Source organism: Monopterus albus, unplaced genomic scaffold (assembly GCF_001952655.1).
Source record: "Monopterus albus unplaced genomic scaffold, M_albus_1.0 scaffold348.1, whole genome shotgun sequence".
In the NCBI taxonomy this organism is placed as follows: Eukaryota; Metazoa; Chordata; class Actinopteri; order Synbranchiformes; family Synbranchidae; genus Monopterus; species Monopterus albus.
The window spans coordinates 204,738-231,298 of NW_018128228.1; the positions used below are offsets into that span (position 1 = coordinate 204,738).

Genomic DNA, 26,561 nt, shown 5'->3' on the forward strand with positions numbered 1-26,561 from the left:
CCCAGCCCTGTGGGGACTCACCTCCTTAGGCTGTGGTGTGTTGAGCTCTCATTGCCCCAGTATAATGCAGGATCTCTGCTAAAAAAAATATTTTAAGTGCCAGCTGAGTTTTTAAAACTTTGAAAAGCTTCCTCTGGAACCCCAGGAGAAAATTTAATTTTAGATGTAAAATCATCCCCCACTTACAAAGTGGATGAAAGATGTTGGCTTGTTTTATAAATTCAAGACATAAACAGGTTCATTTCAGAGGTAAGACTTCAGTATTTGTTTCTTGTAATACTCTGAATTTAGCAGTGGTGGATAGCAACTAAGCACATTTCCTCAAGTTCAGTTTTTAGGTATCTACTACTTTATACTTTGATTTTACTACGTTTTAGAGGCAAATATTGTACTTTTTACTCCACTGCATTTAGTTACTTTTCACAGTCAGATTAATAAAACAAAATACAGTATAATCATAAGACTTTATTGATACTCAAAAAATTCACAAGCTACCCAGCAGTATGTAAAGTACTTCAAATTATACACATTTAGTGTAGTTAAAACTAGCTCCACCTTCACCAGCTGCAGCACTGTGATGTATGCAATAATTAGAATCCAAAAAATCCAGCATGATATATAGTAATGTGAAATATGCCATTCTGCATAAGAAGTTTTACCTTTACTTTAACTACATTTTGATACTAATTAATTAGTATTTTTTACTTAAGTGACATCTGGAATGCAGTATTATTACACTGTTGTACTGCTACTTTTATTTAAGTCCAGGACGTGAGTAGTTGTTCCACCTTTGGAATTCATGTGCTACATTTAATTCAAACCTTTCATTAAATAAAAAGGGAACTTTCAAGGCCCATTTGATTTTACTGTCCAGACTGAACACACACACACACACACACAATGGAAGAGTTAGTTTGTTTTTTTTTAAATGTATAACAGGGCATGCCAAGTCACAGCATTCTGGTACGCAGCGACAACGTTATAGCAGGACACATTGAAAAACACTTGAATGTATTTCCACACACACGTCCTCACTTTCACACAGTCATTCACACACAGTTAATCTTTTTTTATACAGACCAGAATAATTCATTACTTCATGTCAGCATTAAGTACCTACAGAGTACAGGAACGACACTGGTGCCGTCACACCATAGGTCACATTCACAGTGCACGTCCCGGTGTTCAATTCAGACTCACAGTTGTGTCTTAATGTTTACATTTAGATGTTTAAAGTAGCACATATCACACATGAAGCTGCTTTAATTTGTGACTGTGAAGGTTTAACCCCCCAAAATACACTCAAGTTAAACTTGGCTGTCAGGTTTTAAGTTCTAAGACATCTGATGATCACCACGTACTGTACGATGAACTGAACTGACAGAATTGTGCACAGTGCTGCACTGCTCAGCTTAATGGAAACACAAGTTAGGTTTGAATGACATTCTGTCCCAGTAACTACACTGGGGATATCAGCCAGTACACATCTCATATGAGTGCTCCCTTTGTCCTAATTCAAAATCTGTGTACCTAATTGCATCAAACTGACTGGGATTATTTGTCTTTGTGTAAGATAAAAAGTATGATTTAGTATTTATGACATTAGCTCATTCCTTTGAACGGGGCAGAAAAGAAAGTTACGGTGCTCCTCCTGAAAGGACGCAACAAACACTGATAAAAATGCTGATTCAGGTGTAATCAATAAAGATAAGAACAGTGACAAAAACAGTTTTATGACCTTTTATAAACAACGATAAATCAGTTAACCAAGAAAATAAACAGCACATCAATACAGAAAATAACTAGTTTCCGCCCTATTTTTGTTGCTGATAAGCCCAGACAAGAACTAAATTAGCATTGTATGGATGGGCACTGTTGCCCTAATTGTTATTAAAGCTGTATCCAAATTCATGCACACATCATCATGATCATAAAAACAGTATGAGTAATGTGGTCACATGGCCATGGGTAAAAGGTCAGATTTATGATTAAAGGAGGAAAAAAAGAACAGACGAAACGGAGTTTGATGGTTGTGTTTCTGTAAATAGATTCTTTTTAAATCTTCAGATCATACAGGAACAGGGGGAAACTATCTGAATTCAGACACTTGTATGTGCAGTGTGAATGTGACCCGACAACTACTGCTAGTTTCATACTGTACTGTAATATTATATAAAACCATTTACATTTAGGGTAAATGTCTCGAGTACAAAAAAGGCACTGCCATTTGTTATTCTAAATATGACTTTCTCAGCCTTGGGCATGCAGTTTTAAAATATAAATTACAGGGTTTTTTTTCAGTTTTCTTTTCTTTTTTCTGCATTTTCTTCCATTTTTCATCTTTTTTGCTTTTTATTATTAAAGATACAATATTTTTTGTCAAATATATACGTAAGCCTGCAGTCAATACAGGACATCGGCTCTTTGATAAAATAAAACTAAATGAAATAAAGGAGCACAGTCAAGCGGTAGCACTTTGTTACAAAATGGATGCTGCTGAATCTACAAAAAAAAAGTCTTAGCTTCCCATATTAACATAAACTGATTAAATTGCAGAATCCATGACAAAAATAAGAGATCCAAAATGGCAGTTAATAACAATATATGTCTCGACTTAAAGTACATTACATGTTTTTTGGAATATCTAACCGTTAACACTGCAGGGTGTGCACAGTGTTAGAAGCACTCTTGGACACGCAGAGAGCTGATATGCCTTTAGGAAAAATAAAAGTAAAGCATTTGGTTTGAAGAGATGATCCAGACCTTAGAGGTGAAACCCTCCACTGTCCTGTCACAGCTAAGTTCTGTTCACACTGACCCAGAGATGCTGCAGGAAACCAGGGTGGAGTTGAAACCAGAGGCCAGTGGTGTTCATCTGCACTCTAAATACAAAATATGTAACTCTACTCAGTTATGTCAACAAAGCAAAAAAGTCACACAAACTCAGGTTATTCAAATGTCAGTTTTTCTGTAAATAAATGAAAAAAAGCTGAACTCCACATCGCGTACGCAACACCTTTATCATTTAAAAAAGGAAAGTGATATGAAAGTAAATAAGAATACTACAGTTTCAGTAGCCACTTTGATTACATTACTGACTGCAGGTTTGATCATTTTAACAATATAAAAAAGTCTGGTGATACAGTATTCTCTACTTTTTAATAATAAACTCATCCTACTGTACTATCAAGTGCCGTTTCTGATATCCCTGTGTTGAATTTCATCTTTTCATGGGGTCTGTTCACAATAAGAAAATTAGTGACTAATGCCTGTCGTATAAGTGCCACACAGACAGGTGACAGATTAAAGGAAAGATGGACATAAAGTGTCTCAATCAGGTGCTGGGCCACCACATGCCTCCAGAACAGCTTCACTGTGCTCTGTCACTGATGCTACAAGTCTCTGAGCTTTACTGGAGGGATTAACACCGTTCTTCCAAAAGATATTCCCTCATTTGATGATGGTGATGGAGACGCTGTGTGACATGTCGCTCCAAAATCTCCCATAGGTGTTCAACTGGGTTGAGATCTGGTGACAGCGAAGGCCACAGCATACGAGTCACATCATTTTCATATTCATCAACTCATTCAGTGAGCCCTCCTACCCTGTGGATGGGGGAATGTCATCCTGAAAGAAACCATTCATTTGTTCAGGGTTTTCCTTTAATTTGTCACCTGTCTGTACCTAGAAACCCACAAGCCTCTCCCACTGACCCATAGACTCAGGTGGTAATACTCTCACAGCACCAAAAGCAGACTCCAAATCCCAAATGCTAATCTTTTCTAAAGGTCAGCAATGCCCAGGATGGATCAGTCTACTCCCTGGCCTACCAAAAACTAGAACAACACACCACTGCTTTGTTTGCTGATACTATAGCTTGTCCAGCATGACTTGTGTAACTAAACATGAATCGACGCATCTGTGACAGACCAACTCCTGTTTTCGGCTGCACTCCGACACCAAAGCTTCACATGACCGCAACATGACACTGATATAAACAAGATTATAGTTCAACAACAGCAACAAAATTTAAAGACAATAGTCAAAATCAACAATAACTATGCTAATATTTGAGATGTACGTATGGTCACCAGCCATAACATGTTAATACATATGGTACTTTAAATAATAAAACACCTAAATGAGTAAAACTCTCTCCTCTCCAAAAATTAAGAAAAAAATATATATAAATAAATAATTTCATCTACTTTAAGTACTGATTCATATGGCAGTGACACTCAAAAAGTCTGAATACAATGAGATCCTGATGCTGCCTTTCAGTAAGGAGCTTCAGAAAAAGAAAGGTGTAACATCAGTTTCCCCATTCAGGATTTAAATGGGTTCATGTCACATTCATGCTTTGGTGGAATCTATCTTCGTTCATAAATGTGTGGGTTTTACAGACTCAAAGTATAAGAGCAGAAAACACCGAGACAAGAAACTGAAGACAGCACAGCCATGCTGTGAAACTATCAACACACACACACACACACACACACACCTACTCTACCTGTGGTGTGGGTGTTTGTCTGAGTGTGCACTGATCTCAAGCCACCATCACTGGATCTGAAGCCACATTCAAATAATCAAGATGGCAGTGGGATGATGATGGCCCCAGACTGGTTTGTAGAAGGTAGAAGGCACCAAAACAGAATTTATGCTCCTTCAATAAAAGTCACACTGAAAGCATCACCGATACCCATCTTTCAAGTTCACCGTCGTGACATCTGTATTTCTATATAGTTTTCCCAAACCTAAAGGGAACCAGACGTTTATATTATAGTGAATGACACTGCATAGACCTGAAGCTTGTTTAAGATGATTCATCAACTTTTTGTCCAGTTATTGTTTTATGGTAATTCATTTGCAGGTGCAGATAATAAAGCCTGCACTGAGCTGCAATGACTAGTCACTTAAGTGGTTAGTTGATTAAAAGAAACAACTGTAATAATCAAATGATACTTTGTCATTTTCAAGCAATAATGACAAAAAATGTGCTTGTTCCAGCTTTGTAAATGTGAAGCTGTGTTTTTTTCCTGTGTTGTATATGATAGGAAATTGATTGTCTTAATGTTTTGGACTGTTGGCCGGACAAAACAAACACACCAAGATCTCACACTGAACTCGGAGATTTTGAATGCGATTTTTCAGTTTTTACAGAGTTCGTATACTAAACTATTAAAGTGAGATGAAAACTTGGATTGATACTTGAAGATAATCACAAATATGTTACTGGGCTAAAACGTACATAAACACTGGTATGTTCCTTTAACTGACGACTCAGCCCAGACTGAAATGACATAAGAGTTTTCTTCATCTCTAAAATCCGCCATCAGACAAACAAAAATCATTTGAGATCAGGGAGAGGCATCAGGAGTTATTTGTCTCTGCTGCTGCATTCAACATCAATACCCATCGTGTCCTCACTTGTATCTGTCCACTGAGACTGTAGCTCTACAGTTAAGAGTGTCAGTTTCATCGCTTCAGTCCGCTCCTTTCAATCTGACTGCAAAGCGCAAAACTCTAGCTTGAGCCTTAAATGTTTGGATTTTAGTGTATCACATTATCATATCAAGTGCAGAATACAAAGGAAGCACTACAGAATTGCAACATACTAATGAGAAAAACTAAACACTAATAACCAATGACCCATATTGACAGCTACCACGGTCGGGACACACAGGAGGGAGTTTCCTAACCAGCCTCTTGCTGTATAGTCCTATTCTTATGAAGTCTTTTCCAGACACAATAAACTGAGGATAAATATTAAGACACAGAATAACCATGAAATTCAGATAAAAACAAAAAAACTAATTCTATGTAGGCCTGCACTAACAGAACAGACAGAAGACCATGTTACAAGAACGACATCTGAAGAAATTCCTGCAGCCAAGACTAAATTAGCACGGATACTTCCGAAGCATTCCTAATCAATGGGCTTCCTCATGGCGCCTGTGTCGTCTGTCCTGCCATGACTGTGTTTGGTCAGCAGGTGGAGGTAAGCACTAATGAGACAATCTCTGGGAGAACTACCCTTCATGGACTGACTAAGTGTGATTTCTCCAATGCTGCAATCCTCTTACCAGCATGGTCAGAGTGGAATGCACACCAACCTCCTGTTCTTCTGCCGTCTTCTCCACTCCATATTTCACAATCTTTACTTCCTCTGAGAAAGATATTTAGTAACATGCAGCTTAAGCATATCACCCTGCTTTAGAAAAATAACTAAACCCAGTATCTGAACATGCAGACAGATCCCAATGACGATACATCATCTTCCATTTAGTACAAAAACCTACATTTTCATGTATTGTGCCTACAAAGGCTCTGAATTCAAAGAGTTCATACAGTACATGCTGTGGATAAACAATATGTAACTGACTGGAGCCAAATTCACATCCTCCTACACTCATTCACTTGAAGAGACACAACATGACTAGATACAACATCACCTTCTTCTGTCACCTTCAGCCGATCAAAGGTCCCGCCTCTGATGTCCTTCTCCTTTAAACATCCGCTTCCCTTTCCAGTATCACTTCAGATTAATGCTTTCTTCAACTTTCTGTGTCTTTTTTCCCACCACCTTCTTCTCCTTATCTTTCTGTACACGTGTGCTCCATCTCCTTCTCTGTCTTCTCACTCAGTAAAAGTTCAAGCCAACATATTTTATGTCAGCTATTAAAACAAAGAACAAGCATGTTGGTTGTAAACTAGCATGATGGGACGTAAAGCTGGTAGGCAACCAAGGCTTTACACAATTCATACCTGAAATTCAGATGTTTCGGTACCCTCTGAAAGTAGCATCATTTTGTAAACAATAAATTCATACAACACAAATAAACAATTTTTCTGCCACCCAATACTGAGCAAGAGCTGGACAGTCCTCTCTGACAAGAGGAAATCCCAAACTTCTTTCTGCATCCTTATAGCCCTACTTGTCTCATCTTCTTTTTGGGTCTGAGGTACTGTTTTGGGTTTGAAAGATGCCCAAAGCTGTGGTCAATGTGCAGGGACCAGAGGGCGTCAGTGAGGGAAGGGGCCTTAGTTTCGCTGGGTCCTGATCCACAGGCCAGCGTCTCCCTTCTGCTGGGGCTGACTGAACTGCAGTACAGCTTCTGGCCTGCCCAGAGGGGTGCTGTTCACATGCTGTCCAGGCCATGTTCATTGCTTTTTCTCTCTCTGCATCCAAATGCAGGTGACTGTGAGCATGCTGGCAGAAAAGGAAGTGTGTCTTTACGAACCGATAAACTGACACATCGGCACGGTCTATGTTAGTGGGTTTGATGATCGGCGCTCTCGTGTTTCTTGGATCCTGCCCAGTCCTTTGGTTGAGCTCTACCACTGGGTATGGGGAGAGGGGACAGGAGGACGGGAGGACTGGAGACCTCAAGGTGACTTATCGTGAGAGAGGAGCCTTGTGAACCTGTGATGTCCTGCTGCTCTCCCTCAGGACCTCATTTCATATTGTTGATGTGCGGTCAGGGCCGTCTAAAGAGGAGCAGCAGAGGGAAAAAAGGGCATTAGGGTTTAACTCCATGAAAACATCCTCAGCATCCACTGACAGGATTAGAAGTAGTGATATAGTGTGGATGTTCAATCACTTGTCCCAATGAAGATAAAATTACTAAGAAGGCAGCCATGAGCCCCCAGGCTCCTACAGCTAAGCCTCCCTGTATTTTGCCCAGTGCATGCTGGGACAGGCTCCAGCTTTCGTGTGATGCCAAATAAGATGGTACAGCAGAAGATTTTAGATCTCATAGCAGTCCAGCACCAACTTTGTGAAATCTGCTTGTTCCATTTGGGCTACATACATGTAGATGCTTTAGATTGTCCTGTGCTAGCTTTTAGAGGTTCACATTTTGTTCACTTCTTCCACTTAGATCAAATTATATGTGGTACATGACTGAATTTGTCTGATTTTAAGTGTAGTTGTGATGTTATTGTGCCATGAACAGTTTGTAACAAAGGCCCGAGGTTTTTCTGACCTGGTGAACAGCAAGGGGCCAGGGCCCACACCGTCATAGTGAGAGAACAACACATCTGTAATAATACTGATAGAGGCTTTCAAAGAAAAACACCAGACTGACAGCTGTTGCCTCTGGTGTGGCTGAAGAGGAAAATGTTATCAGGATAGGCACCGGTGGACCTTTTTATTCCACAAAAATAAAGCCCCCACAATTACACTAAAATGGCAGGTTCATGTGCAATATATTGCACAAGATTCAGAGTCAAGTGCAAACAGACTAGCTAACTGCTAATACTTGATATGGAAACCAATCTGATACCACAGTGCAGTAAATGTGTGGAGTAGCTGCATATGTTAAAGTTGATTTGGTGTGACATCTGCAACCTGATTTACAGTATAAAAATTTCTAGATTTTTTTCTGTATGATCTGAAGATTTAAATGTTTCCCCATGCCTTTACCTGGACCTAACCAGCTATCTCTGCCTACTCCTGAGCACGGCAAGGGACTAGAAAAAGGTGAAACTGATTTAGTAGGAGTTTTTTCAGTTAAACACACTCCTTCGTTCTGCTGCCCAGCTCTGCTCTCCCCCTCACACACAAAGCAGCACTTGTCCACCGTTCAGTGCCAAGTGCTGAGGCCCACTGACCCAACCTCAGTCCACTTTTGGGATGGGGGGGAGTTGGCAATGACTTTAACCGTGACTAAAAATCCATGTATATGGAAATATTTTGCACCACCCAGATCACAAACTGACTGACTTGACTAAGGTCATGTTTACCACATTATGATGCTGACAGGTTTAAACATGCTTTTCTTGTGTGTTCAGGGTTCTGTAGCCTTTTCCAGTCATTCCCATTAAAGAGCCCATGCCATGCTTTTCCTTTCAGTCATTCCCATTAAAGAGCCCATGGCATGCTTTTCCTTGTTTTCTGACTTATCTACAATACTACAACAGTGAATTATCATCTTAGACGTGACCTAAAGCTCAAAAAATGAGGTGTACGTATGTTCTATGCAAAAGCGACTTGGTTTATACAAGTCTTACAAACTGTCGCTCACGAGACTTTTGTTCTAACATAAAGTATTACATGACAGTTTAAGGATTTCCTTTAATGGGCATTCTCTTCAAGCAGTTGCTCGCTCATGTGAGCTTGTCTGACATCCACTGATGCCATTGTAAAAATTGAATTTTTCGACTGCGCCCGGTTTTGTGGATATATTTTACCTCCTGCTGCACTGTGATTAGCAATGTTCCTGGGTTTAACCTACAAGCAGCTGGTCTGTGAAGCCCCCTGCAGTGGTGAATGATCAGTTCATTAATGCTGGATTCCCCTGGGGCACAGTACCCGTTTGTTTTGACTGCTGTAAATTATATTTGTGAATGGGAGTCTTTGCTAAACCTTTTGTCTTTTACGTAAGATGGCTTAATATTTGGGACCCATTAAAAACTGTCTTACCTCCCAAGGCGTGCTCTGTCATACTCAGACACAGAGACTCAAGGCGATTGTTGATGTCTGGCTCTGTCACTGGTAACTGAAGATCTGTACAATAACAATAACACATTTGAAGCAGCATCAGTATCGGTGATTAAAAATATTCAGCACAAGACAATATGAGGAAAATGCCCCGACGATGGTCGTAGCAAGTTCTTAATTTAATCAAATTAAGAATTATTTTCTATAGCTAGTCCTCTCCATGGCTGACTTCACACACTATTGATGTCCATATTCTCATTAAGTGTTAAAAAGTTGAATTAGATTTTAGACTTAATGACTTCACAAACTCTTAGAAGTCTATGATCATAAACAGAATCATGGTATTGTTTTAAAATCTGGCCATCAGATGAGTTGGCAAAGAACAAAAGAAATGAATTCAAATCAGCAACAAATCCACCAGGACAGTAAGTATTGTCCAAAAACCACTCATTACGCACGTTATTGTGCGCTATGCAGCGTGTTATACATTTTGCAGTGGTGTCCAAATGCTGAGTGTGTAAATATATTTATTCACTATATAGGGCACTCAAAAATTTCACTATGTATTGTTTTGCACATGGCATGTACACTACTTTCTGCTACATCAAAACAATGACTGTACTCCTGCAACAGGAGCATGTTGTCTTTTGTCATTTTGAGTGAGTGTTTGTGTGTCAGTGGGTTAAAACTGGATCTGAGACAAAACTTACATCCACTATGTCAAAACAGCATGTAAAGTAATTGATGGTCTTTGAACTGAATGAAATATGACAACTATAATAATTATCTCACACTCTATTAAACTTTTAAATATTCTGTAATGAAGACAATAGACCTGACAAGGAAACCTGATATTGATAATCATATGTATCTATGATGCATATGAGCCAACATAATAAAGCATAATGTTTCTTAACCTAACACCCTGGTATGGTGCCTTAACATCCCTCTGATAAGCTCATTATACATTTGAAAATTAAAAATAGTGTAGTGCTGTTCAAGAAAAACAACAACACTGTAGGAAAACTATTTGCTATCAAGAAACGCCTACTTTGCCACAGTGATAAAGGGAAGAACAGAGGATGCAGATGTATGTAATGGGTATGGACTTGGTTAGACCAGAAATGATTAGGGGACTAATTGATGAGTAAACAGAAAACCTGACAACTTTTTAAATGACAGATTAATTTTTCAAGCAAAGATATTCACTGGCTCCAAATGTAGATTTGCTTTTCTTATTTTTTAATATTATTGTATTCTGACTATCTTTTGGTTTTTGGCAGATAGGTGTAACCTTGGGCTCTGATGTACTGAGACATCTCAGAGAGTAAATGATTAATTCACTGCAACCATTGTTTGATTGCCTGAATGACATTAAGACCTGGTTGTCATGAAATTTTCTTCAACTCAGTAAGACTAAGCCCAAATGTATTAGTTTTGGTTTGCATTTCATTCCAGGTGGTACAGATTTAAATCTGTGACAGTGAACTGAAGTTCAAACAAACCAACTCTTTTGCAAAAGCAATCTTTTTTTGCCTTTGTCTTTTAGCCAAGGCAAAGCCTTTTAAAGCACTCAAGGATCTGGAGTGCAGCATAAAATTGTAAATATGATCATACTACCCGTTTTACGCACACTCAATTGGCTTCCGATACATTTTAGAACTGATTTTAAACTCTCTTTGCTTGTGTTTATGCCCTCAATCTGCTCCATCTCATTTGGCTGACCTTTGGGTTGCACGTACACACTGTAGAGAGCTCAGGTCCACCAACCAATTTCTTTTGGATGTCCCGAGATCAAGCTGTAAACAGTGGGGTGACGGAGCTGTTGCTGTGGTTGCTCCCAAACTGTGGAATGCATTACTGCCAGAGAGTTGATCCATTTCTGACCAGGCACTTTTTACTTATTCACTTTGGCATTTTATACCAAGTAGGGCTTTAATCAGCAGTGATGTATATTTTTGTCCTCTTTTTTTTTTTTTTTCTTATTTGTGGTTTTACTTTGACAGTGTGAAGCACTCTGGTCAACATTTTTGATTGATTAACCTCTTTATTGATTTATAAAAAAAAGCAAATAATCAATAATGAATACAAGCCTTAGCTGCAGCATCACATCATTATGCCAGCAGAATGACTAAATGATCAGAAATACTATACATCCTGATTCCACAATTATTCACTTCCGAGTTCCTAACTGGTGCCATTATTAAGATAATAATGTTTACACATATTTATAATATTGATATATGCTCATCACATAAATTAAACTTTAAACATGACTTGAACCCCCACCCCCCCTTCTTTATGTTCAACTCTCTGGAGGTAGTGGAGATTTTATTTTGGGGGGCTGGTTGAGGCTGGAGGGGAGTGTCTGTGTGTGCTGGCAGGGGTGGGGTGTATTTAAGCCACAGTACAGCCTAGCAACCCGGTCCAGCCGTGTAGTCCTTAGCTGAGCCTTCAACACAGAGCGGCAGTGAAAATCCCTTGTGGCCAGTGAGAAAAGCTGAGTGAGGCCCAGTGCTCCACACTGGGCTATTTATAGACGAAGTGCACACACACTTAAAATAACAAAAACGCACACTGGAATAAAATCTGTACACACACTTGTTTCTATATGCCCACATTTGCTGTACTGTGTCTCCCATGGTAAGTCCCTTTATCCACTGACTGGCAGAGAGACAAGACTGCCCATACAGTAATTACATGCAGACAGAGGGGGTGCAGGGGTGGAGGATGACTAGCTGTTCAGATCAGTTACTCTGGCTGAGACCCAGCTCTAACCACCCTTGGGAGTGACTGCTATGCATGACTTTGCAGAGCTGTCAAAGAAGAACAGATGAGTGGTAGAAGAGAGAGAAGGGAAAGTTAAAGAGTGAGTCAGGGAGAGAAGGATGGAAAGAAGAACGTGCCAGGGAGCCCCATCCACGCTGCACAAAGAGCCTCATTGTAAGAGTTTGCTGACTCTTGCCTCCCTCTCAGCCTCCATCTCTTCCTCTCCCTCATACAGTCTCTACACTCCCTCCACCTAACATCCCTCCTCTCTGTGTCTTCTAAATTTGGCCTTCCTCCTTATTCTAAACAGAGACACTTATGGTACGCATGCTTGTGACAGAGCTTTCAGCTTGTCCTTTTACTGTCCACTGTTCCTGTGGGACAAAGTCCAGTCAGCACAGGCTACTACAGGTCATTTTGCCTGGCGCCAAAGGTTACCACGATCTGAGTCTGTGTGGACACTGAGAGGGGAGCTGTCAGTGAAAATCCAGACTGGGAGGTTTTGGGCTGAACATAGCAGCTCCAGTCAGAAATGCTCTTTTCACATTTAAAGGTACATTTAGCTTATTTTTGTTGAGATGCCATCAACTCTTGCATAAAGACCAGTATTGTTAATTGTTAATGGCCAATGACTAGGCAACTATTTCCAGGGTGTTCCAGGAGAAATGCTGCACTAAGACAGGCTAGTATTTGGCTGACCCTTTTATTCAAGCAACAGTCCGGCTGCAGAGTGGTTTGTTTGTCTGAGTTGAAGCGAGACAAGGACTAAATTATTAGCAGGTTTTCTGCAGCGTTCAAAAAGCTGAATTTAAGTGCATTATAAATTGCCCACAGCAATCACTCATTAATATCATTATTAATGATTAAACACAACCTGGACCTGAATCAGCAGCAGAAAATAGACGCATTAATCAATTATTGACTTATTAGTCGATTAATCGACTGGCCAATATAAAATAGCTATAATTTAATTATAGGTATTAATAAGTTTAATGTAAAAATATATGGAACTACCAAAGTGAGAACTGTTTAAGGCTTCTTTCTTAAGAATTTTTTTAAAAACAATTAAGACCTGATTAGTCTGCACTATAAATATTGTATCACACAAATTTTTGCAATGAAAGTAATATATAACTAATATTTAATATTGGGTCAGAAGTCAGCCCAAACATATCAATACTTTAAGGTCTGAATTACAAAAAATAGAGAAGCTATAACTAGAAAAAATATAAAAAATACATTTAAAAAAATTATACTCGAACAATCAGTGTGTTGTCACGGTAACTGTTGCTCAGCCAGCCACAAAGTCATCCATTAGATGTTTAAGGCTAAAATCAACTTTATGCAAATACAGCAACACAAAAATTTGTCCCCACATGATCACAAACAATGAACTGACATGACAGTAAGACAAGACATACTGTATTACTGCTTTAAAAACAAATAAAGCCTTAAAGGAAAACAAAATGTCACTGTCTATTACAGCAATATGATCCATTTCTGTGGTATACGGAAGTTATAACGTTCCAGTATTTAATACAGAATAAAAGACAATATATAAGTAAATAAAACTGGTGAAGGTGGAAACAATAAACAAGTTTAGGCTATAATCTCTTGTATCACACCAGTGTTGTGTGTGTGTGTGTATGTGTGTGTGTGTGTGTGTGTGTGTGTGTCTTACCAGCTTGTTGGAACGCGACCATAGTTTGTGGTGTGGTGTGAACCGGGAGGGAGCGGGTCCTCTGCACGGAGCTGTGGGTCCGGCTGGGCACACTGTTGCTGCCCCCAGGGTTAGCAAACCACAAACCCTGAGAATATATTAACCATAACATTAAGTTCATTTCTTGAACATACAAACACTGCTGCAGCATTAAGGTCTTTTCACATGAAGAGTGATGCAAATAAATGATATGGAATAGCATTTTTTTTTTTTGCGATGATGACCTGCAGGTGCTGGTTCTGCTAAATACAAGGAGTGCATCCTATATTGATAAAAAGGCAACTTGGAAAGTTTCACTGCTTGGTGCAGGGGTTGAAACTCTACCATGGTCATTTTTGGATCTATGTCAGGATGTCAGTGGGACAATTTGAGGAGTTATTGCTGCTGCCACAGCACTTGGAGAGGCACCGGGGAAAATTACAATGACCTGATTGACCCAGACTAATGCCTGGCCATATGTCCGAGGTAAAATGCATTCTGAACATGACTTTAATAAATAGCTTTAGCTGACCGGTGCACCGAGCACCTGTGGTAACAATGTTACAACATTCCACCAAGCTGCATCGTGATTGGCCACAGAAAAGTTGAAAAAACAAACAAACAAAAAAACCTTGTGGCAAATAAAATAAATGCCACATTTTGCTCAGTGACATTTCATCACTGATGTGCAAGTGTCCACTGACAGAATATTAGTTTGAAAATTATTGATATGCAATGAAAAATTTGCCTCCCGTGTGAAAAGACCTTTAGTGCAATAGTTGTGACTGAAAAATTGAAATCAATGCCCCCCCTCACCACCATCATCAACATCTCATCTACTGTCACAGTCCTATCTGTTCACCAAATTTTACAGAGATTATTCCATTACAAATTGTCCCTAGATAACCATAGTCAGGGCTTACATTATGTGTGCCACCCAATCCTTTAAGACTTTAAAAATTCAGCTTTTCAAACTGTTTAATGTATGATTTGTAGACAAATTTGTATTAGAAAAGAAATAATTATACATATGTGTAGATCTAGCACAATGAAATGTAATGATTAACAATCTGATACACAAGGTCTTCCTGATTTTACACTCATGCCCTACATCACTGCTTTTCACTAATCACATACTGATAAAACCTTCACTGATGAAAAACTTGTATGAAATAAATCTGGTGTAAGACAAAGGCCAAAGCGTCTTCAAAATCTTCACCCCAACACTGCTGTCTAATCTAATCAGTGTCAGATGCTCATGAATTCCTGACTATAACCTGCCTATTATACCCCCACCCCACCCACGGCACTGGAGAGCCGCAGGCCAGGGAAAAACAGGAAATGCCTGTGCACTGTTCTCACTGCCTCTAACTGGCTCTTTCACTCTCTCTCATACATACTCATAAAAACTCATTGCCGCTCCTCCTCCAACACCACAGCTACCTCTCCCAAACTATGATTCACATATTTCCTTTCCACCCTCCTCCTCCCTCTCTCTCTCTCTCTCTCTCTCTCTCTCTCTACACACCCACACTTAAGTCCCACACAAGCAGGTCCAATGTGACGAGGAGGAACTGAGGTATTTCCTCCCATTGTAAGGGATCAGAGAGAGAGAGAAAAAGAAAGAGAGAGGGAGAGAGAGATAGAGGTTCCCTATGAACTGGGTCAGCCCAGACCAGAGTGTGCCATGATGGGCCTGAAACTGCTCCACAGCTCCTCCTGTTTCAGTGTTCAGCACTGACGCAGGGCCTCTGGTATGTGGGGTGACCTGCATACGAGTTCCAGCCACCTCACTTCATTCGCCAAACACTACTGCTGCTCCTCTTCCTCACCCGCATTTTTTAGTCATGAAACAAAAAGCCTATTTCAGGCAGAATACATGCTGAAAAAGGAACTCTGCTGCCCAAGTTTTTATAAACATTCTGGATTGTGTTATTACACATTTCAAAGTGTTCCTCTGTACATCCACGAACACCACTGCCAGTCAGCAAGCCAGTCACCACAGATACAACATACATTTAGCTCTAGTTTTTTCATTTGATGATAAATTATAAGTGATAACACACTAATCAGTAATGAAGAGAAATCATTAGTTGTAGCCCTGAACTGTAAAAAAAAAAACACCTATTCTAACAATACTACTGCATAGTCTCATGCAATTGTAGCATCACATATACTAAAATACAACATGTATAGTAAGTAAAACTCATGATACCCAAGAATTATGGGGAATACTTTGCTGGCACCCAGCTAGTTCACTCTCATCTCTCCTTGCTGGTTTAAACCAGCTGCTGGTGTGACTCACCTGTCTCCCCTGCTTGGGACCAGTGGGTGTGCTGCTGGAGCTGCGAGGTGTGGGTCCCAGCAGTCCTCCACTGCCCAGCAAGTTCAACCTGGCACCCGGCAAGCTCCTGGAGGGCATCTGGAACTGGCGAAGACTTCTCCTGACCGACACACCACTCCCAACACAACCAGTGGTGGGTAGGGAGCTGGACTGGCCGAAACGGCTACAGAAGCATGAGACAAAAAATGAGATGAACACAAGGGCAGATTGCAGATGGCTGGCACTTTTTGTTTTATGGGCTGATCCCCCAGATGGAAAAAGCCATCTGTCCATATGAATTTTTGACATTTCTCATTCATTCAGTCATTTACAGTTGGAAATCTGTAGTCTCAAAGTGACGGGGGCTATCGTGTATCTGTGTGTACCTTCTCTGCGGTCGATACCCTGCTACGTCAAGGAGGGTTTTCCTGGGAACGTAACCTTTACAATTGTATACAAAAGTTTACTGTTTTATTTTTGAAGGAAAAAGTAAATACAGCTCCTGAAACAAGCAGACAGTAAAAATGAACTTTCAAATACTAATGCACTAATGCTTTTTTAAAATAAACAAAATAAAAAGAAAAATTAAAAAGTAATTGTGTCCTGCTAAGTCAGTACTTAGCAACTCCCCTTTTGTCAGCTGTTGAGCACGGGGCGGGGGTCAAAATGTTACTCTTTAGTGTTATATGTCAGTCAGTGGCCCCTTCCACACTGTCTCTTCAAGGCAGAATTGGTGCACCTTTATATCATCGCATGTTGTGTGTGTGAGACGCAAAGCTAGAATGGCGGGCCATTTTCATTGCACCCCTGGTATAAAGGAGTCACTTCTACACCGAGATCCCACACTGCCAACATTCCAAGGGTCGCCAATATCCTGCCCTAGTGCTGTTCATACAGATCAAGCTCAGGGCTGTATAATCATGAGCCAGCCAGTATGTGTTTGTGGCAATGCATTTTTTTTTTTTTTAATGTTTTTTGTTTGTTTTTTCATTTTGACATTAAAAGTGTGTGTGTGAGTATTCCAGAGGGACTGTGTACCTCATGGATAAGGCACTTGTCAATGAGTTGTAGGTAGGAACTGATGTTGTCCTCATCTGACCTTGACACCAGTAACTGTGTACAAACTAAGGATAGGGCAGAGATGGAAAGGGAGACATTAAAAACAAATACCTCTCTGTCCATGAAAACGATGAGCACTGGTGCATGCATCTCACCTTTGCCCATGACACGAGTGAACTGGCCCGGTAGATCTCCCTCAGCAATGATACTTGTGCCTGACTCAGCCTCTCCCCCGCCTCCCCCAGTCAGGTGGGAGCCAGGTGCAGCGCTCTTGCCTTCAGGACTCAGAAGAGGGCGCTGCAGGGAGCTCTCCTCACCGCCACCAAAAGCCTTGATAGGCGTCATGATCATCTGGTGGAGCTCCTGCAGAGGGCCGCGCAGATTACTGCCCTCCAACACATCCTGGTGGTGGCAAATAATAGGAGGGAGGAGTAGAGAGGGAATATGCAGAGAGTAAAGGGGGAGCAGCTCAGAAAGATTTAAATGAATGAAGTGGACTTGCTTGCGAGAATCAGACAGTGACAGATCTGGGATATGACAAAAGGTTTTTTAGGCTACTTGTGCAAAACATTATCTTAGTCAATGTAATTTTAATATAATCATAAATGAAAAAACCTTTACTTCTGACATCAATGCTGAATATTAAGAGAGAGATCAACTAACAGACAAACAGAGAAGGGATCCCTGACCACACTGCTACAGTATAGAGCAAAGAATAAAGTAACACCACAAATATACATGTCTAGTTTTTCTTCACTGTTTGTGTCCTTGTCCTTAGCTCAGCCTCCCTCCCACCCTTCACAGAGCAATGGTTTATGTGAGTCTCTGTAAACCCAAAATATCAAGCAACAGGTGTCTTGTGTCCCTAGCCCTACAAGTGCAGCGGCAGCAAACTTTAAAATGGTGTAAACATTAAGCCTGAATTTAGTTGGCCAAAGACATTTCTCCTGTGCTGTGTCCTTGTCTTGGTTTGAAAGCTGAATGAAGAGGTGATGGGTGGGGGAGGTGGATGGGTTTAAATTCTGAGCCCAAAACACACCTTCCTGGATTAGATGTTTCCTTTGTTGCCATCTCAGATACATAACACCAACTAAGAAGGGCCACTCTTCTCACACACAGGAAGAGAGGTGTCCTGTGGTGTCCACTAAGGTTACAAGCCCAATCACCAATAACAAAAAAGGCTTCAGTTCATTCAAAGAATTTCAGGTAGATGCAGATGTGGGAGATACATATTGTGTACAGTCACCCTGACCTTTTCCAGGCTACGCAGTAGGTTCTGCCTCTCTTTGAGCTTCTGAATGCTGATAGCAATCTTGTGTCTTGCTCCTTTAGTGACTTTCTGTTGAAGGAAAGAGTTTTGTTTCAAACAGCCATTGGCAAACAGGAAAGGATAATAAAAAAAAAGATGTGTAAAATGGCTACCTTGTGGAAACCAAGTTATTATAGTGTGAAGCTTAGAATATAATATAGCTGACAGCTAACAGTATTAGCTGCCACGATAGTGTCTTGACTGTGAGAACCTGGTGCACTTTATAGGACAGCTGTGCAAATTGACTGAAGAGTGTGTGGTTTCTACTTTATTCAGTCTGCTCTATATTCCGTACACATTAGTTCTGGAGCTGGTTATTACTGCTGTACTACCCGACTGATATAACTGTCTCTGGCTGTCATGACCCCACATATGTGGGGTCATGTAGGAGGTCTAGTTTCAGAGACAGGGCAGGAGGGGCACAGAGGAGGGGATATTGCTTGAGTTTGTTTTGACTCTCACTTTGCCCTTAATGGTCAACAATTAGAGGGAGAAATTTGTTAATGCAGCTTTAAGTTCTCATGATAAATTCTAAGAAGGAATTTGCAACATAGGTTCAGCTTCTGATGCGTTTCATGAAGAACTGACACTCCAGATCCAGAAATTTACAGATCAAACCAATAGCACTATATTGAATCCACTGTCACACACGGGGGGCAGCACGGTGGCACAGTGGTTAGCGCCGTTGCCTCACAGTGAGAAGGTTCCAGGTTCGGGCCCCACCTGGGACCTTTCTGTGTGGAGTTTGCATGTTCTCCCGTGCTTGCGTGGGTTCTCTCCGGGTACTCCGGCTTCCTCCCACTGACCAAAGACATGCAGCTTAGGTTGATTGGTGTCTCTAAATTGCCCATAGGAGTGAGTGAGTGCGTGCGTGTGGTTGTTCGTCTATGCGTTAGCCCTGCGATGGATTGGCGACCTGTTCAGGGTGTACCCCGCCTTCGCCCGATTGCCGGCCGGGATTGGCTCCGGCCCCACCCGTGACCCCGTTCAGGGACTAAGCGGTAGAAAATGAATGAATGAATGAATGAATGAATGTTTTTGTCGGTAGCTCTTTCTCCTTGTGTTAAGGTTCAGCGTGCCTCGGTGTAACTGTGCCATATATTAGAGTCGGACAGAGAAAGAAGTCAGCAGCACTCGGAAAAAAGCATACAGCTTCTGGGTGAGCTGTTTAGCTGCATGCTCCGTTTCAGAGCAGACTTCTGTCCCTCATGTACCAGAACTACATGCTCAACTGTGGACCTTAGATGCAAGTATTACCTTGCACACAAATGTCAGGTATGGAATTGGTGCTTAGGTATAACACTTATATAGTTGATAATGTTGACAGAATCAGTTTAGTCACTTTTAACAATTTACACAGTGGATAGAATAGAAAGTGTAAAATAACATTGTCCAAGTAAATTGAAACACACTGTCTATTGTATACAAACCTGTGCCTCTAGCTGCTCTTCAGTCAGTGACATCATCTCATCATAGGTCATTGTGGAGAAGAGAGCAGCGTACTTATGGAGTCGGAGACTCTTCAGCCATGCAGGGACATCTGTGTGGCAGAAAAAAACAAAACACACAAACACAGTGATCAACATTTGACTACCCACAATAAACAACTTATTTCAACCTGTAGTCATGCATGTGTATGTGTGCATGACTATGAAAATAAACCAACCTATAATATAAGCATTTCAAAATGTTGCCAAACAGATGAACTAATAAAATTCTTACGGGTTACGTTTATTTATACATGGTTTCCTTGCAAAGTGTTTACTAATGCTCCACTCGTTCGTACTCAACATTCACACTGCTGAGAGTTTCAGCTAGTTGTTGACACATTGTCATCTGTGTGTAAATTTGCAGTTGTGAGCCTGGTGGTTTACTAGTTTCTTAACTTACAAGTTTAGAGCTACAGTACAAACATTCAGTCCCTTTAGTGCAACTAAAGACAACAAATAAACGCCATTAATTTATGCTTCTCCTTCACTATATTTATGGTTATTTCTTTGCTTGTTTATGGGGACTCACTTTAACACACTTGGAGAAACTCAGAGGAAACAAGGACTTGTATGACTGTGAATATCATACCGAATATCTTTCCCCTTCTCAACTATGTAAAGTGCCTTGAGATGATTTTTTTGTTGTGATTTGGCACTATACAAATAAAAGTGTATTGAATTCCCCACCTTCCTTGGTGACGTGGAAATTAACTTATTCATTTTCAGATAAAAGTCACCATCTTCTCCAAAACTGGGAATGCTTTACCGACATTAAAATACTACTGTGGTACTACTGTGGTATTTTGGTGCTAAAAGCAGAGTGCATGCTATATAGGTGGGAGCAGAATTGCAAATAGGTGAGAAGGTTATGAAGAATCAGGAAATGATCAGTGCAAAGCTCGCTGTTGATATTTTGGTGTCTTAATTATCTCAAAACTACATCACTCAATGGCCAGTCTGGTAATCGGCTCAACAAGAGCAAACTAAATACTAGGAGTACTAGGAGTAAATGCACAGTGATGATGAAATGATGCTTAAAATGTAAATAAACAATTTAATTAAATACTCTCCAAGCAGTAGATGCATTTAAATTGGCATCCAAAATGAATATTTAGTAAGTGCATTGTCGATGATCTATATACGACTATTACTGATTCTTGCAGTTTTAAGCTTCTGCGGTCAGCTGAAGAGAAAAGGTCATACGTGTTGATAAATCTACCCACTCAGATGTGAGAAGTGGTGCCTCAGGGTGCAGTGCCATTACACACAACCATTTACCTTGATTAAATCATATGCAAATGAAACCAGGCTGCTACAAAATAACCCCCTCCACTCAGCATTCTGTCTATTTATCAGTCCTGTGAGTCACTGCCTCCTTTCAGAGGGGTTTTATTCTTGACATGAATAACAAAATGCTGCTTTGTTACATTTTAAGATATATTTTAATTCCATATATTCATATATATTAATTCTCATATATTTATGAGAATTAAAGTTGAAATAGTATTGGATCAATGCAGTCATACATACAGTATTATTTCATAAACATTTTTTGTATTATTAATTTCAATCTTAATATGACAAAGTTGGTAACTTCCCGATCAAAATAGAACCCTAACCTTCAGTAGGCTGCATCAGTTCTACTGTAACTTTAACCCTATAATGTTTGATATTTAGGATTTCACACTGGAACAGACTCTGGTAAAGGTATGCTTCACACACACACACACACAACGAGTTAATCACACTACCTCAAAAATAATTTTTGTCTCTGCCACACAATAATGCTGATAATACTGAAGTGTACTTCTGACTACACACTCTCTTACTCACCCCTCATGCCACTGCCCTCCTCATGGAAGGAACTGCGATGCAGACCTGAACCTCCCCCTAAACCAGCTTCCTCCAAATGCTCACTGCCTCCACTGCCTGAGGAAGCAATGCTGCTCTGGGGTGAGAGAGGTGCGTGGTCTGGGGCTGGACCTCTAGCGGTTCGTAGGTCCTCTTGGGACAGCCAGATGTGGCCCAAAGGCTGGTTGCTAGGCCCACTCATGGGAGGCGTGAGGGACACGGAGCGCTTCAAGGGGCTGTGCTGCTGGCTGCCACCTCCACTTGTCAGGACTGTACAGACAACAGCAAGACTAACACTAGAGAAATCTTACTGGAAAAGCTGCTGAAGTAATTTAGCTTTTTCTCAACACAATATTCACTTGATCACAGGAGCACTAATGTAAAGATTGAGGCTAATCTGAACAATCCCAAATAAGACACATTTGTCCTAACACCATAGTGTATAGCTGTATCATATCAAATATGACCTTGATATTAGTAACTGTAATGTTTGATTGGCTGATGGTAACGATTAGATCTGCCTGCCCCTCACATACTGTAAAGTATATCTGGTGACCCATAGCAGTTAAATGTTAAATAAATCACATCCAGACCCTGGGCGATCCGTTACCTACTGTACCATACATGTGCTTTTTTACATACCGGTACATTTTTTGTGCCAGCTAATTAAATTTTCTCATTGTGAGCTATGTGCACCTTCCAACTAATTAGGAATTCACACATTTGCTTCAGTTGACTTGGTAAATTTTACCACATAAATATGAGTAAACCTGTTTGCTTTAACAATACAATTGCACTCATTTTCATCTATATCTACTGGTCATTTAGCTCATAACGTATATCTCACTATGCAAACTGCAGTTAGCGCATTTTACTTTACTCAGGTCTAACAATAAATCTCCACAGCTAAACTCTTAAAAGTTGCTTAGGTGCACAAATATAACATGGCATTTGTTTATGAGTAAAGTGAGGCAGCTGGGAAGAAGAGAAAGGAAATACACAGGGCTCTCCCAATATCTTGTTTGTCTGCATCTGATGACATCCACAGTAATAAATCTTTTTAACAGACCCTCTGTTGATACTACACTATGATATTTATTACAGGGGTCCTTCAAATTGCACTCCTCTGTTCATATTCACTTGGTCTAGATCTAAATTCTCTCCTTCACTTGCTTGTTGGTTTGAATACTCAACCATGAAGCAAAGTCCCAAACAACACCTCCATAACTGAGGTAGAATTATCATTTATTGTTTATAACCTTACTTCTCTCCTCCTCTGTCATCCTGCCTCATCTCATTTCTCTTAATTACAACTCGTACTCCTCAGGATGAATTTATGAAGAAGACTTTTTGGGCTGAACCATGGTTACTGTTACAACTGAAACTCCAGTATTTTAAATCCAATAAAAGCAGATCTGGCACCACAGATTCTTCCTACCCAAGGAGGTAAGCAGAATGAAAAGGTGGATAGCCAGAGCTTTTTGTGTCGCCGCTCTGACGGAGTAAGCTGCCACCAATACTCCAGTCTCTCACCTCCTCCTCCTATATGAGGTCCTCTTACCATTACACGCTATGTATAGTAGGACTTCATGGGCCCCATTTAAAATAGATGCCCAGCTAACATTACAAGTTCCAGGCCCTAAATATTAGCCATTTCCCTTAAATACAGTGCCCTACAAAGCCTGCCTTACAAGGGAAGAGATGGGTGCTATGTGCTGCTGTGGCTTGGACTAAGGCTGAGCATACGAGTGGGAGGCCATCAGGAGCAGTCACACACAGGTTGATGTGGCTGGACAATTATACGTCTGTAATCACCATCAGCTTCACCAGACAAACACAGTCTATAAGGAGGGTGGCCTGCAGACTTGGTGACAGAAATTATGGAAATGTTGGATATTACAGAAACCAAAATGATGACTGTATTGATGGCTTTGTGATCTGAATGAATGAGAAAAAATGATGTAATGCTAAAAGCACTGATTAACCATATCTTAATCACCTTCCTCAGACTTTGGAAAGCACTTCAAGTTTGTTTATAGTGTATTCAACACTTCCACTCATGTTCATTAGTTCAGAGAGGTATCTGCTCACTGTGTCCACCAATCCAGTGCTGGTGGCTGGGGTAACTCAAGTTTATCAGTTGTGAAATCCTGAGGTCTTTTGTGTGGGACTGAATCTGCTAGCAGTCAAAAATACAAGAGGATCTTTCTTGGAGCTGCAAGCAGGGCTTTAAATGTCTCTTTATTTATAAACTCTCAGCTGTTTCTTTCAACTCCCAGAAAAACACGCACACACACACACACCACACACACACACAGCCCTTGCACTCTGTCTGGAAATATCCTGCTCAGACCATAGTTCTCTTCAATTTCAAAAGCCCTACCCTCTGTGTGTTGTCTTCCACCTAACACAGCCCCTGTGGCTTCTGTGTAGGATGTTCAGAACACAGTTGGTCTGTCCAAAATGTATTTACTATTTTTACGGTTTTCTTAGTAATTTTGACAAGAACCAATATATTCCACATAAAAAAGTGACACAATCTGAAATAATGTGACATTTTGACAAATTGTCTGTGACGTGGGGAATCGAAAGAAAAATAAACCTGCCATTCAGTGCTAATCAGAAGAATAAACACTGATGGATTAGCTTAAACCTATAGCCAGATCTAGGAGCACAGCTATTAATCTTTGCTAATATGAGCCACTCTGTATTTTATGCCTATGCATCCATTTTCTTTGAAGTTAGATACATAATAACTTGGCTGAATTTGAAATAGTTTTTGAGAGAGGAATCCCATCTTCATGTTAACTATAAAGTAACAGGGCAATTTACAGGCAACACATTCTGTACTATTACATTAAATTACTGTACTTGTTACGTTATCAGGGTCTGCACTGTGTGGCCACTGCATGCTGACTAGTGTGTGAACAGCACAAGACACCAAGGACAGATGGGATTTCACTTACTAGTGTTACCGCTTCCACCAGTTCCAACCGTGTTGATGGTTGTCGGCACAGAGGATGATGGGTAGAGAGGCAGATGCCCATTCTCACAGCCCTGCTGCTGCTGATGCCAACCTCCACCCAGCCCCGAATCCCTGGAGCCCTGCCACCCATTGAGGCGGTCGTCCGATCCATAGCGCTGGTGGTGATGCAAGGAATACAAGTTGCCTGACGAAGAGGTGTTACTGGAGGATGAGGATCCTGATGAGGTCAGAGTGGATGGAGGCGTGGACTGGTGGTGGTGATGCGGCCCAGCAGGAGGCGGCCTTTCCAGTGAGTCTCCACGGGCAGCGGCCCTCTCCTCCAGGTGGTTTAGCCAGAGTGCCAGAGCGGCACGGTCTTCCAAGGAGGTGGCGGGGTGGATGAGGGCATAGGACAAGAGTTGGCGAGATTCCTCCAGATGATGGCCATGCTCAATGGTGTGGGCCAGAATACGTGGCAGCAGGCGCATATATTCGCCTTTGGCTTCAACATTGCCAGGTTTGAGCAGTGGAAGATGGGTAAGGACAAGTGAGATGACACGCTCCTTTGACTCGCCCTGCCACTGGCTGATCACCCCTGTAGAATGAGACAGAGGAAGAAACAAAGCACAAGTATTTTAAAACAATAACCCACCATTTATTTCAACAGTAGTCAAAAAATGGTTTGTCAAACTCACAGTGTACGACTATTACGTGTACTGCATGACCTCAAATGTTAGCATCGCAGTAAGTTGCCAGCCCATGATCAGTGACCTTGACTGACCTGACAGGACCACAGTGATGACCAGAACATCACTGGATACATAATCTAGGATTCCAGCAAAACAGCATGCTGCTGCACAATATCCAAGGTGGTAGTAAAGGAGGATGCAGATGAAGAGAAGGACTGGTGAACAACACGTACAGTTAATAAAAACAGAAGACACCACAGTGATGTCAGGCTCACTGGACTGCCATCCTTCTATTTTCTCTAAATGCCCAGCTCTCCAGGCTGCCGATGGTAGCTGTACAGCTCTATACATAACCTGGAGGTCATGGAGCTGTACTGTTGTGTGAGTCAATAGCATAAGCATAAACTTACAGTATGCTTATGCAGGAGGAGCCTATTCCTACCATCTTAAACCAGGGCTATAAATACCAACATGTCAGGGTTACAGCTCTGGTTAGCTACTCCAACAGGCCACTTTCAGTTCCTGCTTGGTAAATGCAACTGTGTGAACGGGACCCCTGTGGGCATTCTTAACCCTAAGGATCTAGTCTGAGAATCCTACGTACAAGGTGAAACTAGAAAATACACCCTGCTGTTTAAAGATATGCCACAGTCTACTTTGTGGTCATGTACAGCTTGCCCTCTCAAGAAGACAACTGCAACTCTGATCAGGCAGATGGAGGACCACAGAAGCCTTCCAAACAAGGTTCACATTCATTTGATCCCAACGCCTAATACTCAAGGAAACAAAGTGTTGCTAGTTTGTTGAATGTGAAAGATTCTGAGAGGCACTTTGGAAATTAATTATCATGAATCCAAATCTAATTGAACCATATCCAGCCCTGAAGTTGACTACACTCATTTTCACTTTACTTAAAAAAGATTTCAGCCACTGAGGTTGTGTGAGTCACATCTACCGAGTTGAGG

At 40.9% G+C, this 26,561-nt stretch overlaps 1 protein-coding gene across 1 annotated transcript in view; it reads right to left on the reverse strand.

The window, feature by feature from the left end:
• Positions 1-3,505: 3,505 nt before the first annotated feature.
• The window catches only part of samd4a (sterile alpha motif domain containing 4A), a 58,151-nt gene continuing 35,095 nt past the window's right edge, over positions 3,506-26,561 (reverse strand). The window contains 11 exon segments of the mRNA XM_020625191.1: positions 3,506-7,488; positions 9,425-9,508; positions 13,893-14,019; positions 16,216-16,417; positions 16,620-16,671; positions 17,196-17,357; positions 17,448-17,694; positions 18,545-18,631; positions 20,032-20,141; positions 21,925-22,212; positions 24,909-25,502. Coding sequence (XP_020480847.1) covers positions 7,460-7,488; positions 9,425-9,508; positions 13,893-14,019; positions 16,216-16,417; positions 16,620-16,671; positions 17,196-17,357; positions 17,448-17,694; positions 18,545-18,631; positions 20,032-20,141; positions 21,925-22,212; positions 24,909-25,502 — 1,982 coding nt within the window. The 3' untranslated portion in view covers positions 3,506-7,459.